Source organism: Aureococcus anophagefferens (assembly GCF_000186865.1).
Source record: "Aureococcus anophagefferens unplaced genomic scaffold AURANscaffold_23, whole genome shotgun sequence".
Taxonomy (NCBI): Eukaryota; class Pelagophyceae; order Pelagomonadales; family Pelagomonadaceae; genus Aureococcus; species Aureococcus anophagefferens.
This window is the reverse complement of record NW_008705583.1, coordinates 426,920-442,109: the sequence shown is the minus strand read 5'-3', so window position 1 is coordinate 442,109 and position 15,190 is coordinate 426,920. Positions and strand designations below refer to the sequence as shown.

General features: G+C 69.7%; 2 protein-coding genes across 2 annotated transcripts; one reads left to right on the top strand and one right to left on the bottom strand.

Moving 5' to 3' along the window:
• Positions 1-62: 62 nt before the first annotated feature.
• AURANDRAFT_54735 (hypothetical protein) lies at positions 63-1,688 on the top strand (the record flags this gene model as incomplete). Its single annotated transcript, XM_009041752.1, has 2 exons — positions 63-151; positions 354-1,688. 2 exons carry the CDS (start codon positions 71-73, stop codon positions 1,623-1,625), a joined length of 1,353 nt encoding a protein of 450 aa, XP_009040000.1.
• A 2,914-nt stretch (positions 1,689-4,602) lies between these two features.
• Positions 4,603-14,835, bottom strand: AURANDRAFT_66512 (hypothetical protein; the record flags this gene model as incomplete). The annotated part of the gene is made up of 6 exons (XM_009041696.1): positions 4,603-4,636; positions 5,038-5,219; positions 6,525-7,396; positions 10,040-10,052; positions 10,785-12,677; positions 14,446-14,835. The coding sequence occupies 6 exons, from the start codon at positions 14,833-14,835 to the stop codon at positions 4,603-4,605; spliced, it is 3,384 nt and encodes a 1,127-aa protein (XP_009039944.1).
• Between the last annotated feature and the right edge of the window lie 355 nt (positions 14,836-15,190).

Sequence of the window (15,190 nt, the reverse complement as noted above, 5' to 3'; positions counted from 1 at the left end):
GGTAAATTTGAGGTTAGCGAAGCCTTTTTGTGGCAGTCCTATTGGCCCATTCAAGCGCCGGCAACGCACGATGTTGTTCGCCGTGAAGCTCAGCCTCGTCGCGGCCGTCGTCGGTGATGCAGCGGCCTTCGGCACGCGCGAGCTCGACAGCGTCCGCGCCGGCGTCCGAAAAAAGAAATTGCTCGAGATCACCCATTCTTCTTCGCCGCCGCCCGCGCGCGGCGCGCTCGCCGTAGAAAACGCGCTCGCGCGAACTCCTATCACGACGAATCGCCGCCAACGCACGCGCGCGCGCCGCCCGCGAACCCGCGCGCGCGCCCTCGCCGCCCGCCCGCCGACGGACGCCCGCCCAGGTCCGCGCGAACGCGACGGAGCACCACTGGGCCGTCATCGTCGCCGGGTCCAACTCCTTCGCCAACTACCGGCACCAGGCCGACGCGTGCCACGCGTACCAGATCATGAAGAAGAACGGCGTGCCCGAGTCGAACATCATCCTCATGATGTACGACGACATCGCCGGCAACGCGATGAACCCGTACCCGGGCCAGGTCTTCAACAAGCCCACGGCCGCGGGCGTGCCCGGCGTCGACGTCTACGCCGGCTGCGTCGCGGAGTACACGGGCAAGGACGTGAACCGCGACGTCTTCCTCGCCGTGCTCACGGGCGACGCCGACGCCGCGGGCGGCCGCGTGCTCGGCTCGACGGCGGGCGACAACGTCTTCGTCTACTACGCGGACCACGGCGCCAAGGGCCTGGTGGCCATGCCCGCGAACGAGAAGCCCGTGACGGCCAAGGACCTCCAGGGCGCGCTCGAGACCATGCGCTCCCAGGACATGTACGACCGCCTCGTCGTCTACGTCGAGGCCTGCGAGTCCGGGAGCATGTTCACCGGCGACCTGCTCGCGAACGACACGAAGGTCTACGCGACGACGGCCGCGTCGGGCATGGAGAGCTCCTGGGGCTGCTACTGCGGCACGGAGTCGAAGGTCGACGGCAAGTCGCTGTCCACGTGCCTCGGCGACCTCTACTCCGTGTCCTGGATGGAGAACAGCGACCTCGACGCGCCCGCGGAGACGCTCGCCAAGCAGTACCGCGTTGTCAAGCGCGAGACGAACAAGTCGCACGTCCAGCTCTTCGGGGACCAGTCCTTCGCGCGCGACTACGTCGTCGCCTTCCAGGGCGACGGCGACGACAAGCGCGGCGTCGCCGCGCCCGCCGCGCCGGCCCGGACGGGGCTCGTGAGCTCGCGCGACGCCACGTTGAGCTTCCTCGAGGCGCGGCTCCTCGCGGCGCGCGGCGACGACGCGCTCGGCGACGCCCGAAGCGCCTACGACGCGGAGCTCGCGGCGCGCGCGGCGACGGCGGGCCGCTTCGCGCGCGTCTCGGCGGCCCACGGCGAGACGCTCCACGGCCTCCTCGAGCGCGGCGCCAAGACCGACGTCGGCGCGTTCTCCGACGCGCACTGGGCCTGCTACGGCGACGCGATCGAGGCCGTCCGCACGGCCTGCCCCCGCGGCATCGACGACGAGCACGTGCTCGGCCACCTCAAGGTCCTCGCCGCGCTCTGCTACGCGGACGCGGGCGCGGACGTCGCCGGCGCCGTCGCCGCGGCCTGCGCCGACTAGCGCGCCGTCGTCGAGCCCGCGGCCGCCAAGAGGCCGCGCTCCGTCGGTAAGCTCCCTTTTTTCACTGGGAGGCGCGCGTGGCTTTATCGCTCTGCTCGTCGAGCGCAACATCCTGGGCCTCGGGGGGCGCTCAGCTTCAATCACAAGTCCAACATTCAAGCTGAAGCGGCGTTGCAGGAGCTCGGTCATCTCCCCGGAGCTCCTCGCCTAATCTCCAGCGTCGTCGTCGTGGCAAGCATGATCTGCTGCGACGGCCCCGGGCGCGTGCCGGCCATCGGCCTCGTCCCTGCGGCGCTGAAGCAATTGGGCGAGCTGCCCTGCGAGTCCATGCTCGCGTCGGGCCACCTGCGGCTGGCCCTCGACTTCCGGCGCCAGGGCCTCGAGGTCGCCGAGGTCGAGGCCTTCTTCGCCGAGGCGCTGCGGGCGTCGAAGAAGCAGGAGCCGACGATCGAGTCCGGCAACAAGTACGGCGTGTCCGACGACTTCCACGCGCTCAACGGGAGGCTGCTCGCGCGCGAGTACGCGGCGAGCCCGCGCTTCGCCGCGCTCGACGCGCGCGACCGCGAGAGGCTCGCGGCGTTCCTCGACGTCGTGCTCCACAACCCGGACCTGCGCAACCGGAACCCGCTCCACCCGGCCGTGCTCGACTCCGTCGTCATCGGCAACCTCGTCAACTTCCCGAAGCACGTCTTCAACTTCCCGCTCGGGTCCTACGCGACGGACGGCCGCGAGAGCCTGTCGCTCTGCCTCTACGGCTATGCCTTGCTGCGGAGGTCGAAGACCGTCGCCGTGGTCGGCGACGTCGCGGACGTCGCCGGCGTCGCGAAGCGCCTCGGCGTCGCCGTCGTCGCCGCCGCGGACGCGATCCCGGACGGCGTCGCGTGCGTCGTCGTCGGCTTCGACGACCCGGCGCTCGGAGACATAGCCGCAAAGGCGCGGCGCGCGGGCGTCGCGGTCCACGTCCACGTGAACGACGCGTCGTTCCGGGCCATCTTCGCGGCGCGCGACGACGCCGTCAACTTCGTCCTGCCGGACGGCGTCCGGTCCGCGTCGATCGAGGAGGGCCTCTTCCTCAGCGGCTTCTCCCTCTACCGCGACGTGGCGCTGCGCGACGCCCACTTCGACGTGGGCTACGCCTGGCAGACGGCGTACCTGAGCCCCAACGAGGGCGGCAGTGGCGCTTCCACGCCGCTCTACGTCGACTTTTGCGTCGCGTGCCTCGGCTGGGCCGCGCTGTCGGCGCTCGCCCGGGCCGGCGGCTCCGACGAGCCGGCGACGCTCGAGCCGTCCCGCGTCGGCGCGCATCACGACGTCGTCTCCGTCGCGGGCGCCGCGGCCGCGGCGCCGGCGGACGCGGCGCGCGTCGACGTCGTCGCGGCCTGGGCCGCGTCCGTCTTCGACGACGCCTCGAGGGACCGGGCCTGGTGCGAGGCCGAGCTCGTCGCCTTCCAGCGCCACTTCCTGGGCGGCAAGGACCGCGACGTCGAGGCGCTGACGACGGGCGGCGGCACGCGGTCCATCAACCTCGCGCTCGAAGCCGTGCTCGCGCGCGCGGCCGCGGCGGGCGCGCCGGCCGAGGACGTCACCGTGCTCACGGGCAACCCGCACCTCGCCGTCGAGCGCGCGGAGCGGCGCTTCGGCTTCGCGCTCGAGCGGCTCGAGGACCGCGGCGCGCTCGACGTCGCGCGGCTCCCGGAGGCGCTCAAAAACCCGGCGGTCCGCGCGGTCTTCGCGCAGACGCTGAGCTACACGGACGGCATCAGCGACGACGTCGCCGCCGTCGTCGACGCCGTCGCCGCGGAGAACGCGCGGCGGAGGCCCCTGAAGTTGGAGCCCGTGACGTTCATCAACGACTGCTGCCTCGCGTTCTGCGTTTTGGTGCACAACGACGGCGCCGACGGGTCCAAATCCTACCGCGCCCTCGATTTGACGGTGGGTCGCGACGTGCCGACTATTGTGACGCTCGACGCGCACAAGCACCTGGGCACGGACAAGGGCGTGTCGACGGTCGTCGGCACGCCGGGCACGCTCGCCCACCTCCGGGGCTTCGACCGCGTCGGCGCGCGGCCGACGCGGGGCCACCTCATCCGCGCGCTCGCGGACGTGCTCTTCGTCGGCGTCGCCGGCTATTATCGCAAGTACCGCGAGCTCGCGGCCGCGGTGAAAGGCGCGGAGCGCGCGCTCGAGGCCGCGGGCGCGCGCGTCGTCCACGGCGAGCACCGCGTCCGCGGCTCGACGGTGCTCGCCGTCTACGCGCCGGCGTCGGTGCTCACGGCGCGGCTCAAGAAACGGGGCCACTCGACCGCGTTCCTCTACAACCTGCACCCGGAGGACGCGGACAAGTGCCAGTACGGCTGGGCGCTGAGCCTCACGCCCCATTGCCTGCGGAAGATCGACGGCGACAGGTCGGCCCTCGACGTCTTCCTCGCCGACGCCGTCGCCTGCGTCGCGGAGACGCGGCTCCGGGGGCCCTTCGCGCAGAACTCGCTCGCCGCGATCCTCCTCAACGGCGGCTGCCCCGAGCCCTACCTCTTCTCCTTCCTCTGGCGCCCGGGCCCGGGCCGCGCCCTCGGCGAGACCGTCCTCCGCCGCCTCTTCTCCCTCCTCCTCGACGCGGGCGTCGCCCGCTCCGACAAGCGCACGCACGCGCTCCCGGTCCTCGCGGGCTCGGCCGTCGCGGCGCTCGCGGCGCTCGCGGCGCTGCGGAAGCGCCGCGCCTAGTCGGGGTTGCCATTAACCTTATTAGCACGGAGTCTCTCCGGCCTCCCGGCGCGGCTCGCGGAGCGCGACGCGCGCGTCGACGAACTCCTGCAGCTTGGCGCGCTGCGGTGGCGGCGCGTAGTCCAGAGCCTCGTACGGCGTGACGCCCGCGGGAAAACCGTGCTCGCTGCTGTTGGTCGTCCGGGCGGTGTGGAGCTCGGCATCGTGGTCGATGAGCAAGCCAAGCACCGAGAGCTTGCGATCCAAGGGCAGCTGATCATCGACGATGACGTAGTGGAGGGCCGTGGCTCCTGTAGAACCATCGGTCTGATTCGGAGAAGCGTTCGCTTCGTCGAGCAGGAATCGTAGCAGGTCCGATCCGGGCTGCACCGTCGCGAGGATGACCGCGTCCCGGCAGCCGTCTCGCTCGTCGAAAGTGCATTCATCGGGTCGCGCGCTGACGAGGAGCCGCAACATTTCCACGCGAGCTGTTGGATCCAACGCATAATCTCTCGTCACGGCGTTCATACACGATCTGAAAGCCGAAGCGCCTGCAGCTTCAGAGCACACGGAGGCGCCCCGCTCGAGCAAAAGCTTGGCGAGATCGTAGAAATTGTGTTTCGTGGCGATGGCCAGAGCCGCAAAGGGCACGGAGTTCGCGTCCGGCGGGTCGCACGTTGCATCGACAGGCAATCCGTGATCCAACAGCAACTTGATGATGTCGATTGAATTGTTCTTCGCCGCGAGCTGCATGAAAATGCCGGGCTGCGGCGCGCCCAGCCAAGAAGCCGGGTCGAGCGACACGCCTTCCACGGAAAGGAGCGTGTCCAACACGTCCGCCCGCCCGTAGGCGATGGCTTGGGCGATGGCACTGTCGTCACCCCGACATATAGCCTGGCGAACGTGCTCGTCGCGGAGCAACGCGGCGCACGCGCCGACCTGCCCGTGCATGGCCGCCAACGTTAAGGCGGTGCCCTCGAGCGGCACGCCGCGCCGGTGCAGCATGGCCAAGACCGGGACATGGCCAAAAACGGCGGCGATTTGCTGCATTTGATTCATGCGCCAGAAATCTGGTGGCGCCGACCCTTCCATTCGCTCCTGAGCCCCCCGAGAATCAAGAAACGCCTCGATGCAGTCCGCGTGTCCCTGCAAAACGCACGTTCGAAAGGCCATATAGGTAACAATCCCGAGATCGAAGTCATGCTCGAGCAGTTCCGGTCTCGGAAGCAGCGCTTCAGCGACGATTTCTGCGCGGCCCGCCGCGGCACCGTGCCGCAGCGCCGCGCACATATCTCGCCCCAGAGCGAGACTCGCTTCAAAGCGGGCGTCGAAAACGTAATCGATCTTGTCTTCAAGGAGTCCGTCGAGCCTTTGGGGGATCCATTCCAAGGCGCCTTCGACGAACGCGGCGAGCCGACGAGCGCGACGAGCGCGGGCGACCGCCGCCGCGAAGGCTCGACGCACGCCGACGAGGTCGCCCGCGGCTGCCAAACTCGCAACCTCCGCGGATTCATTCGATGGATCGTATTTGCTCGTTGCAAATCTAGTAGCCATGGGATTTTGGAAATCCACAGTATCGCGGTCGTAAATGCCGAGGGCCCGCAGAAGCTCGCCTTGGAGGCGGAGGCTGAGCGTCTTTTTGAGGTGCCGCTCTTTGCGGACGGCGTTGCAGGCATGCGGGAGAAAATTCTGTCCATGCTGCGCTGCGAGGAGCGCGGCCGCGACGCTGTTGCCGTTGTCGATGGCTCGATCGAGAGCGGTCGCGTGCTCGTCGAGGTCCAACTGCACGGCGTAGATCGACGCGTACTCCATCCCTCGGAGCAGGCGGACGACGATTTCGTTGCGGCCCGCCGCGACGGCCTCGCAGAGGAGTCTCGCTGCCGCTGGAGCCTCGCCGCTCGCGTTGATGCGCTGGATGCCGCAAATCATATGATCGCGCTCGACGCCCGCGTCGCTAATTATAGCGACTCCGTCGCCCTTGATTTTGACAAAGGTCGAATTGTTCGACCACCGGCCGTCGGACGGACCCCGTTCATGCCAGTTCTGAAGAACCGCGACGGTTTCGCCTTCGTGGAGAGCCGGTAGGCGATCCGGCGTCAGCAAGGAAGCGATAGCCGCCTCGACGCGCTTCGCGCCGGCCTCGCCGTCGCGCTCTCCCTCGCGCGGAAGGGCGAGCGCGTCGAGAATCGCGAGGCTGACGTAGAGGCGGTTGCCGCACTCATAATACTGGCTGAGGACATGCGAACGCGCGTCGAAATCTGCGGAGAAGACCGCGACGGGGTCCCCGTCGCACTGCTCCAAGGCCGCGAGCGCGGTGCACGCCAGCACCAGCGCCGAGTCGAGTTCGAGCGCGGCGATGTCGCCCACGCGCACGTCGCCGAACTCGCGGAAGTCGCCGTCCTCGGGCGATACGTGGTGCAGCCCGAAAGGCAACAGCAGGCCCGCCGTCGCCTCGGCCCAGATCTCGTCCGCACGCGGCGCTGCGACCTCGCGACAGAGCACCTTGAATTGTTGTTCGTCCACGTAGGACATGATGACGCCGTCTTTTTCGCGTTTCTCGAGGTAGGTCCGCCAAGCGAAGCGCGCGACGAGGCGGCGTAGCGTGGAGAGGTCGACGGAGCTCGCCGCCGCCGCGGACCGCGCCAGCGCCGCATCGAGCGTCCGCATCTTGACGTATCCCCCAACCGTATACGGGAGTAACTTGCGGCGGGCCGCGTCAATCAGGGGCGCGCGCTCCGCGAGGGGACCCAGGGCCTCGATGAGCACCTCCGCGAGCGCCGGATCCGCCGGCTTGTCATTTTCGGGGTCACCCATAAATCCGATGCGGTCGCTCTTGAGCGCGCGCAGGCCGCGCGCGGCGACGGCGTCCCCGACGGGAGACGAAATGTTGAAGCGAACGACGCCGCTGTTGACGAGCGCCGCGTGCTGTCGCTCGACCGCCGCGCGCGCCGCGACGCTCCGCGCCACGTCGACGCCGGGCTCGGCGCGCACGGGTGCCGCGGGCTTCCGGGGCGTCGGCACGAGCGCGTAGCCCGCGCGGTAGGTCATGTCGCCCGGGATTTGTTCCGCGCCTTTGCCACGGTGCCAAATCGTCGAGATCACGCGCTGGTCCGGGACGAGCGAGCCCGCGCGCCGCGCTCCGAGGAGCGCACCTCGGTTCGCTAGGATGACCATGCGCCGGAACTCCCGGGTCATGGGCGCGTCCGTCGCCACGCGGAAGGAGATGGGCGCGTCGCGTACGCTCCGGCGACAGCCCCACGACAGCGTTTCGAGAGCCAGGATTGCGTCCCATCCCGTGAATTCGAGGACGCTCGTAACGACGGCGGCCGACCCCGCTGTGTTCGTGAGCACGTCGCGGCCGTCGGAAGGGTGATGCCGCTTCTCTGGTGGCGGGGCGACCGGTGGGCTCGGGGCCACGGCGAACGAAAAAATCGCGCCCATCTCTTGCGAACTAGGAGTGCGGCCGCGCTGGGACACCTTCGCGCGTGGTCGTGGAGTGTCGCGCGGGTCGCGAGCGTCTGCCCGCCCAGGTCGACCGGGTCGGCGATCGCACTGAGGTAAAACCAAAATTTACAGGGCGGCGAGGAGACGTGACGTCGCGCCGGGCCGCGCCACTGATCGTAAATCGCCCATCTGTCACTGTGGTGGAGCCCTCCCGGTGCACATCATGCGCCGCCTCGCCGGCGGCCTGCTCCTCCTCCTCCACGCCGGCTGCTGCGACGACCCCGGCGCCCGCGGTCCGGGCACGCGGCTGGGCGAGGCCTGGCGGCCCGGCGTCGACGCCGTCGAGCGGTCGCTCCTTTTTTACGTCAAGCTCCCCAAGTGCGCGAGCAGCACGACGGGGGGCGTCGCGCGGCGCGTCGCCGCGCGCCACGGGCTCGTCGGCGCGCGGAAGACCGGCAAGCACCACTGCCCTCCCCCGGAGACGAGCGCCGTGCCCTGCGGCCCCTTCCGCAACGGCCAGCAGGTCTGGGCGAGCCACATGAAACTCCGCGAGGCCATCCTCCACGTGCCGTCGCCGCTCGAGCGCCGAGTGTTCCTCTTCACCGTCGTGCGCGACCCGCGTCGTCACAACGCGCGAACGCCTCGCGCGACCGACGCGCTTCCTTAGGTGCGCGAGCCGCTCGCGCGCGCCGTGTCCAACTACCTCCACTTTGGCGTCACGCGGAAGCACAAGCCCCACAACGACAGCGACATCGGCGCCTACCTCCTCGGAATCCACGACCCGCTCTTCTCGTACGCGAGCCCCGAGGCCCACGACGCGCCCGCGCGGCTCCTCGCGACCTACGACCTCGTCGGCACCGTCGAGCTCTACGACGAGACCATGACGCTCCTCGCGGCGCGCCTCGGCGTGCCGCTCACGGACGTCCTCTACGTCTCCGCGAAGAACGCGTCCGCGCGCGGCGCGGCCGAGCAGGGCGAGCGCCACGTCGCCGCGGGCGCGGCGCAGCTCGCGCGCGTGCGCGCGGCCTACGGCGCCGACTTCGAACGGCACCAGACGAAGGACTACGCGCTGTGGCGCGGCGCGACGGCGCTCGTCGAGGCGGCCGTCGACCGCGGCGCGCTCGCGCGGTACCGCGCGCTCAAGGCCTTCGCGGCGGACCCCTGCGGCGCCGACCCGGCCAGCTTCACCGAGGCGCAGTGCCTCTGGAAGGACAACGGCTGCGGCCAGGCGTGCCTCGACGATCGCGCGGGCGAATACGAGAAGAGGTTCCGGCCCGTGCTGACGGTGCCGGCCGCCTCATGAGGGACTCGCGACCGCGCGTCGCCCATAGACATCAGGCGCTTCTTATTTGAGTTTCACATTTTCGCCGAAAATTTCGGGGGGGGGGCACAGGTGCTCAAGCGCCAACAGAGGCGATTTCAAGAGGCTCCTTCTTCCGGACGCGTCGTCTCGCGGAGCTGGGCGCAGGTGTCGACGAACTCCTTCAGCTTGGCGCGATGCTCGGGCGGGCAGCGGTTTATGGCCTCGTAGGGTGTGATGCCCGCGGGGATCCCAAACATTCCGATGACTTCAGTCGTCCGAGCGGCGTGCAAGTCAGCGTCATGCTCGATCAGTAAGCGTATCGTCGCGAGCTTGGACTCCAGGGCAGTTACCGAAGCCGTAGCACAATCCTTTGAGTAATCGCAGATCGCAAAGTGAAGAGCCGTGGCTCCGCCAAATCCCGACGACGGCACGTTCGGAGAAGCGATGGTTTCCTCCAAAAGGAATCGCAAGAAGTTCGATTCGCGACCGGTTAAGGCGGTTTTGATCGTTGCGAAGAGGACCGCTTCTTGACAATCATCGCGGGCGTCGAATGTACACTCTTCCGGTCGCGCGGCGAGGAGGAGGCGTGCCATGTCGACACGAGCTGTGTCGTGGGTCATGTACTCCTTATTGACGACTGACGCGAGAACTTTGAAGATTCCGGGCCGCGTGGCGCACAGCGAGGCGCCGCGCTCGAGCAAAAGCTTCGCGAGATCGTAGAAATTGTGCTTCACGGCAATGCCGAGGGCCGTCAAATGGGTCTCGGATCCTCGAGAGTCGACGGGCAAGCCGTGGTCCAATAGCGCTTCGATGATGTCCTTGAAACCTTCGGTTGCGGCGAGCTGCAAGAACATGTCAGACGACATAGAGGAATTAGAATCCAACGAGATCCCATCAGCGGAGAGAAGCGTTTCGAGAACGTCCAAGCGCCCGTAAGTGATGGCGTTTGAAATAGCGTTCGTCTCACTCTGGCGCAGGGCCTGCAACACGGATGCGTCGCCCAAGAAAGCGGCAACCGCGTCGACTTGTCCATGCTTAGCCGCTAGAGAGAGATACGTATCGCTCAACTGCATGCCGCGCCGTTGCAGCATGTTCAAGACGTCGACGTGACCAAAGACGGCTGCTGCTTTCATCATTCGCATGCGCCGCAACTCTGGAGTGCCCCAGTCGTTCAAGTACTCCTGAGCCAGCGAAGAATCAAGGAGAGAATCGAGACAGCTCGCATGTCCCTCCATGACGCACGTTTCAAACGCGTTTTCTAGGCCGCGCTTGAGGATGATCCGGCTCGTCGGGTCATCGACGCAAGAGCTCTCGATTTGAAGTAGTGCTTCGGCGACGATCGCCTTGTCGCCTCGTGCGGCGCCGGCCTTCAGCACGTCATTCACATCTTGCGCCAGCTCATAACGCGCTGTAACTCGCGCATCGCCGGCAGCGTCGACAACGTCGCTCAGCTTTGGGATGCGCGTTACCGGCACGCGTTGCCAGACACTGTGGACGAGGTCGGCTCGCCGAACGCGGGCGGCCGACGCGGCGAAACCTCGACGCACGCCGACGAGGTCTCCGGCATCCGCCGACGTCACGGCGTCGGATTCACGACCGTGAGAGGAGAACAGAAGGGATGGACTCGGGTAATCATGGAGCCCGAGAGCTCGCAGAAACTCGCCTTCGAGGCGGATGCTAAAGTTGCCCATGAGGTGCTTCTCCCTTCGCACGGAATTGCAGGCGTGCGGCACGAACGACGCGCCTCCGCTGTATTGATTCACGAGGAGCGCGGCCGCGACGCTGTTGCCCTTGGCGATGGCTCGATCGAGGGCCGTCGCGCGCGGATCGAATCTCGACTTCGCGTCCGTCGGGACGGCGTACATGAGCGCGTGGTCGATGCCCCCGGGCCGGAGCAAGCGCGCGACGACGTCATTGCGGCCATCCATGACCGCGAGCGTGAGGAGCTTCGCGGCTGGCGGAGCATCGTAATAGCGGCGCTGAATCGCGCCGAAGAGGACTTCCTCGTCTTCGTCCCCGACCTTCACCACAGCCGTCAAACTGTCGTCAAACTTGACGAAGGTCGCGTCCGACCACTGGCCGTCGGTAAAGCCCGCCTCGCGCCAGTCCGCGTCCCGATCGTCGAGGACGCGGACGGCGTCGCCCGCCTTCAGGGGCGGCAGGCGCTCGGCCGTGAGCAGGGAAGCGATCGCCGCTTCGACGCGCGCGGCGCCGGCCGCGCCGTCGGCCTCGCCATCGCGCGGGTGCGCGAGGTCGTCGAGGACGGCGAGGGCCGGGAAGATCGTGGTGCCGAAGGCGTCGAAGTGCGTGGCGAGGACGCCGCTGCGCTTCTCCATGTCCGGCGAGAAGACGGCGACGGGGTCGCCGCCGCAGCGCTCCGTCGCCGCGAGCGCGAGGCACGCCGGCTTGAGCGACGGCGGGAGGTCGAGCGCGGCGACGTCGCCCTCGCGGACGTCGCCCGGCTCGCGCCACTCGTCCTCGGAGGAGACCCAGATCGGCGCGAGCGGCAGCAGGAGGCCCGCCATGGCCTCGGCCCAGATCTCGTCGCCGCGCGGCGTCGCGACCTCGCGGCAGAGCACGTCGAACTGCTCCTTCGTCACGTGGAACTTGCGCCGCTCCCGGCCGCCGACGTCGTAGTCCGAGCCCGCGTCGTCGTCGCCGCTGCGGTCCTCGAGGAACGTGCGCCACGCGAAGCGCGCGACGAGGCGCCGCAGCGCCGCGAGGTCGACGGAGCTCGCCGCCGCCGCGGACCGCGCGAGCGCGGCCTCGAGCGCGCGCTTCGACACGTAGAAGGTGTCGGTCGTCGTGAGGTAGCGGCGGCGCGCCGCGTCGCGGAGGGGGGTCCGCGTCGCGAGGGGGCCCAGGGCCTCGACGAGCAGCGCCGCGCGCGCCGGGTCCGCCGGGACGTCGTCGTTCGCGTGGGACAGGACGCGGTCGTGGTTCAGCCGCTTCATGCCGTCGCGGCGCGGCGCGGCGTCGCGGCGCGAGGCCGACATGTCGAAGACGACGACGCCGGTCTTGATCAGCGCCGCGTGCTGCCGCTCGAGCGCCGCGCGCGCGGCCGCGCTCCGCGCCGCGTCGACGCCGTCGCCGGCCTCGGCGCGCACGGGCGCCGCGCGCTTCCGGGGCGAGGGGACGAGCGCGTAGCCGTCGAAGTAGGCCATGTCGCTCGGCACCTTGTCGGCGTGCTTGAACTTGTGCCAGATGAGCGTGACGACGCGCTGGTCCGGGGCGATGCAGCCCGCGCGCCGCGCGGCGAGGAGCGCGCCGCGGCACGCGACGATCGCGACCGTGCGCAGGCCCCGGCGCCGGCCCGTCGACACGCGCAGCGAGAGCTCGCCCGCGTCGCGCACGCTCCGGCGCACCGCCCAGGAGCAGGCCTCCAGCTGCAGGACGGTGAGGTAGCCGGAGAACGAGAGGACGCTCGTGACGACCGCCGCGGACCCGACGGCGTGCGTCAGCGCGTCCGCGCCGCCGGACCGCCGCCGCTTCTCCGGCGGCGCCGCGGCCGCGTCCGGAGTCACGGCGCGGGCCGGGCCCGGAGCCGCGGCGCGGGCCGGGCCCGGAGCCGCGGCGCGGGAGAGCATCGAACCCATCACGAGGGGCTGCGTGGCGCGTGGCGCGGTGCAGGTGGGGGTGCGCGCGGCGCGCGCGAAGCGCAGCAGTGGTGCCTTTGCGGCCGAGCCGAGGCTCTGCGGCACCTTCGCCGCAACAAGCGCTTCAACCAGGAGGCCCACCAGGGAGGGGAACCACGACAGGCCTTACCCCGCGCGCCCTCCTCACGCGCCCTTGCCGCAGACGAGGAAGGAGAGTTCCCGGCCGAGCCGGCGGACGCGGGAGCGGCTCGCCTGCTTCGTCGCGCGGAGCGTGGCGACGACGTCCGTGTGGCCGTTCTGCCGCGCGATCGTCTCCGGCGTCGCGCGGTCCTGGTTCGCCGCGTCCGCGTCGGCGCCCGCGGCGAGGAGGATGGCCAGGGCGTCCGTGTGGCCGTTGTAGGCGGCGATGTAGCAGGGCGTCTCGCCGTTGTAGGTCGCCTTGTTGACGTCGCAGCCGGCGACGACGAGCGCCGCGAGCGTCGACACGCGGCCCTCCTGCGCGGCGATGAGCAGCGGCGTGACGCCGTAGTTGTTCGGCGCGTTGGCGTCGCACTTGGCCGCCAGCAGGACGGCGAGGGCGTGGGCCTGGCCCTGCTGCGCGGCGATGTAGCACGGCGTCGCGCCGTCGTTCGCCGCGGCGTCGACGGCCGCGCCCGCGGCGACGAGCTCGCCGATGGAGTCGGCGTGGCCGTTCTGCGCCGCGAAGGCGAGGGGCGACCAGCCGTCGTTCTCCGCCTGGTTCACGTCCGCGCCCGCGGCCACGAGGCGCACGAGCGCGTCGACGTGGCCCTTCTCCGCGGCCGCGCAGCACCTGGGCGGCACAAGGGTGCGAATTTCCCAACTTCAAAGGCTCCTCTCTCGGTCGTTTTCCGCTCGTTTCGGCTGATTCTTGGACGAGCGATCATCCCTCGGAGCGCTCTCGAAGCGTGGACGCTTTTTCTAGAACACTCGCGTGGAACACTCACGTTGAAGCGACGTTGAATCACCCTTGTGCCGCCCCGCGCGGCACGCCGTCGCGCCGTCGCGCGTCGCCGCGTCGACGAGGGCGCCGTTGGCGATGAGCACGTTCAGCGCCGCCGTCTGGCCCTGCTGGGCGGCGATGTAGAGCGGCGACGCGCCGTCGTTCGCGGCCAGGTTCACGTCCGCGCCCGCGGCGATGAGCTCGAGCAGGCAGTCCGTCTCGCCGTTCTGCGCCGCGAGGGACGCGGGCGACCAGCCGTCGTTCTCCGCGAGGTTCACGTCGGCGCCGGCCTTGATCAGCGCCTTGAGCGCCAGCGTCTGGCCGCCCTGCGCGGCGAACAGCGCGGGCGTCGCGCCGCCGTGCGCCGCGCGGTTCACGTCGCAGCCCGCGCCCACGAGGGCCAGGAGCACCTCGAGGTGGCCGTGCTGCGCCGCGATGCAGGCCGGCGTCCAGCCGAGCTTGTTCGGCCGGTCCACGTCGCAGCCGCCCGCGATGAGCGCGCCGAGCGCCTTCGCCTGTGTGCAAATCGACCGCTGGTTTGGGACGTCCCGACCAAACTTTGAAATTCTCTAGCTCGGTCAAATCGACGTCGATGCGGCTGATTTTTGGACGGATCGATTGCTCTCATCGAGTTCTCGAAGCACGGCCGAAGAGTCTGGTCCAAACCGTTCGAGTATGCTCACATTGAAGTCGGATTGAAGGTTTGAGTTCCACGCGGGCCTTCGCGTGGCCGTTGTACGCGGCCATGTAGACGGGCGTCCAGCCCTCCTCGTTCTCCTGGTTCACGTCGACGCCGCCGCGGATGAGGGCGCCGACGCAGTCCGCGTGGCCCTGCTTCGCCGCCGCGAAGCACGCCGTCTCGCCGTTGGCCTTGGCGCGGTGCGGGTCGCCGCCGAGGTCCAGGAGCGCGGCGACGACGTCCGCGTGGCCCGCGCCCGCGGCGATGTAGACGAGCGTCGCGCCCGAGTCCGTGACGGCGTGGACGTCGGCGCCCGCGGCGACCAAAGCCCGGACGACGTCCGCGTGGCCCTTCTGGCACCCGATGAAGAGCGGCGTCACGTGCTGCGCCGTCGCCGCGCGCGGGTCCGCGCGCGCGGCGAGGAGCACGGCCAGCGCCCGGGCCGCGCCGTTCTGCGCCGCCACGTAGCAGGGCGTCGCGCCCGACGCGTTCGCCGCGTTGCAGTCGCCGCCGTAGGACAGGAGCATCGTCAGCGCCTCCGCGCAGTCGCGCTCCGCGGCGATGTAGACGGGCGTCGCGCCCGCGGCCGTCGCCGCCGCGACGTCGGCGCCCGCGCGCAGCAGGGCGAGGAGCACGTCCGTGAAGTTCTTCTGCGCCGCGATGTAGACCGCCGTCGCGCCGTCGTAGGCCGCCGCGGAGCAGTCCGCGCCGTGGCGTAATAGCAGGTCGACGCAGCCGACGTGGCCCTGCTGCGCGGCGATGTAGACGGGCGTCGCGCCGTCGTGGGCCGCGCGGTTCGGGTCGCTCGACGCGCCCAAAAGCATGGCCAAAGCCTCCGTCGACCCCTGCTGCGCGGCGATGGCCGTCGGCGTCCAGCCGTCG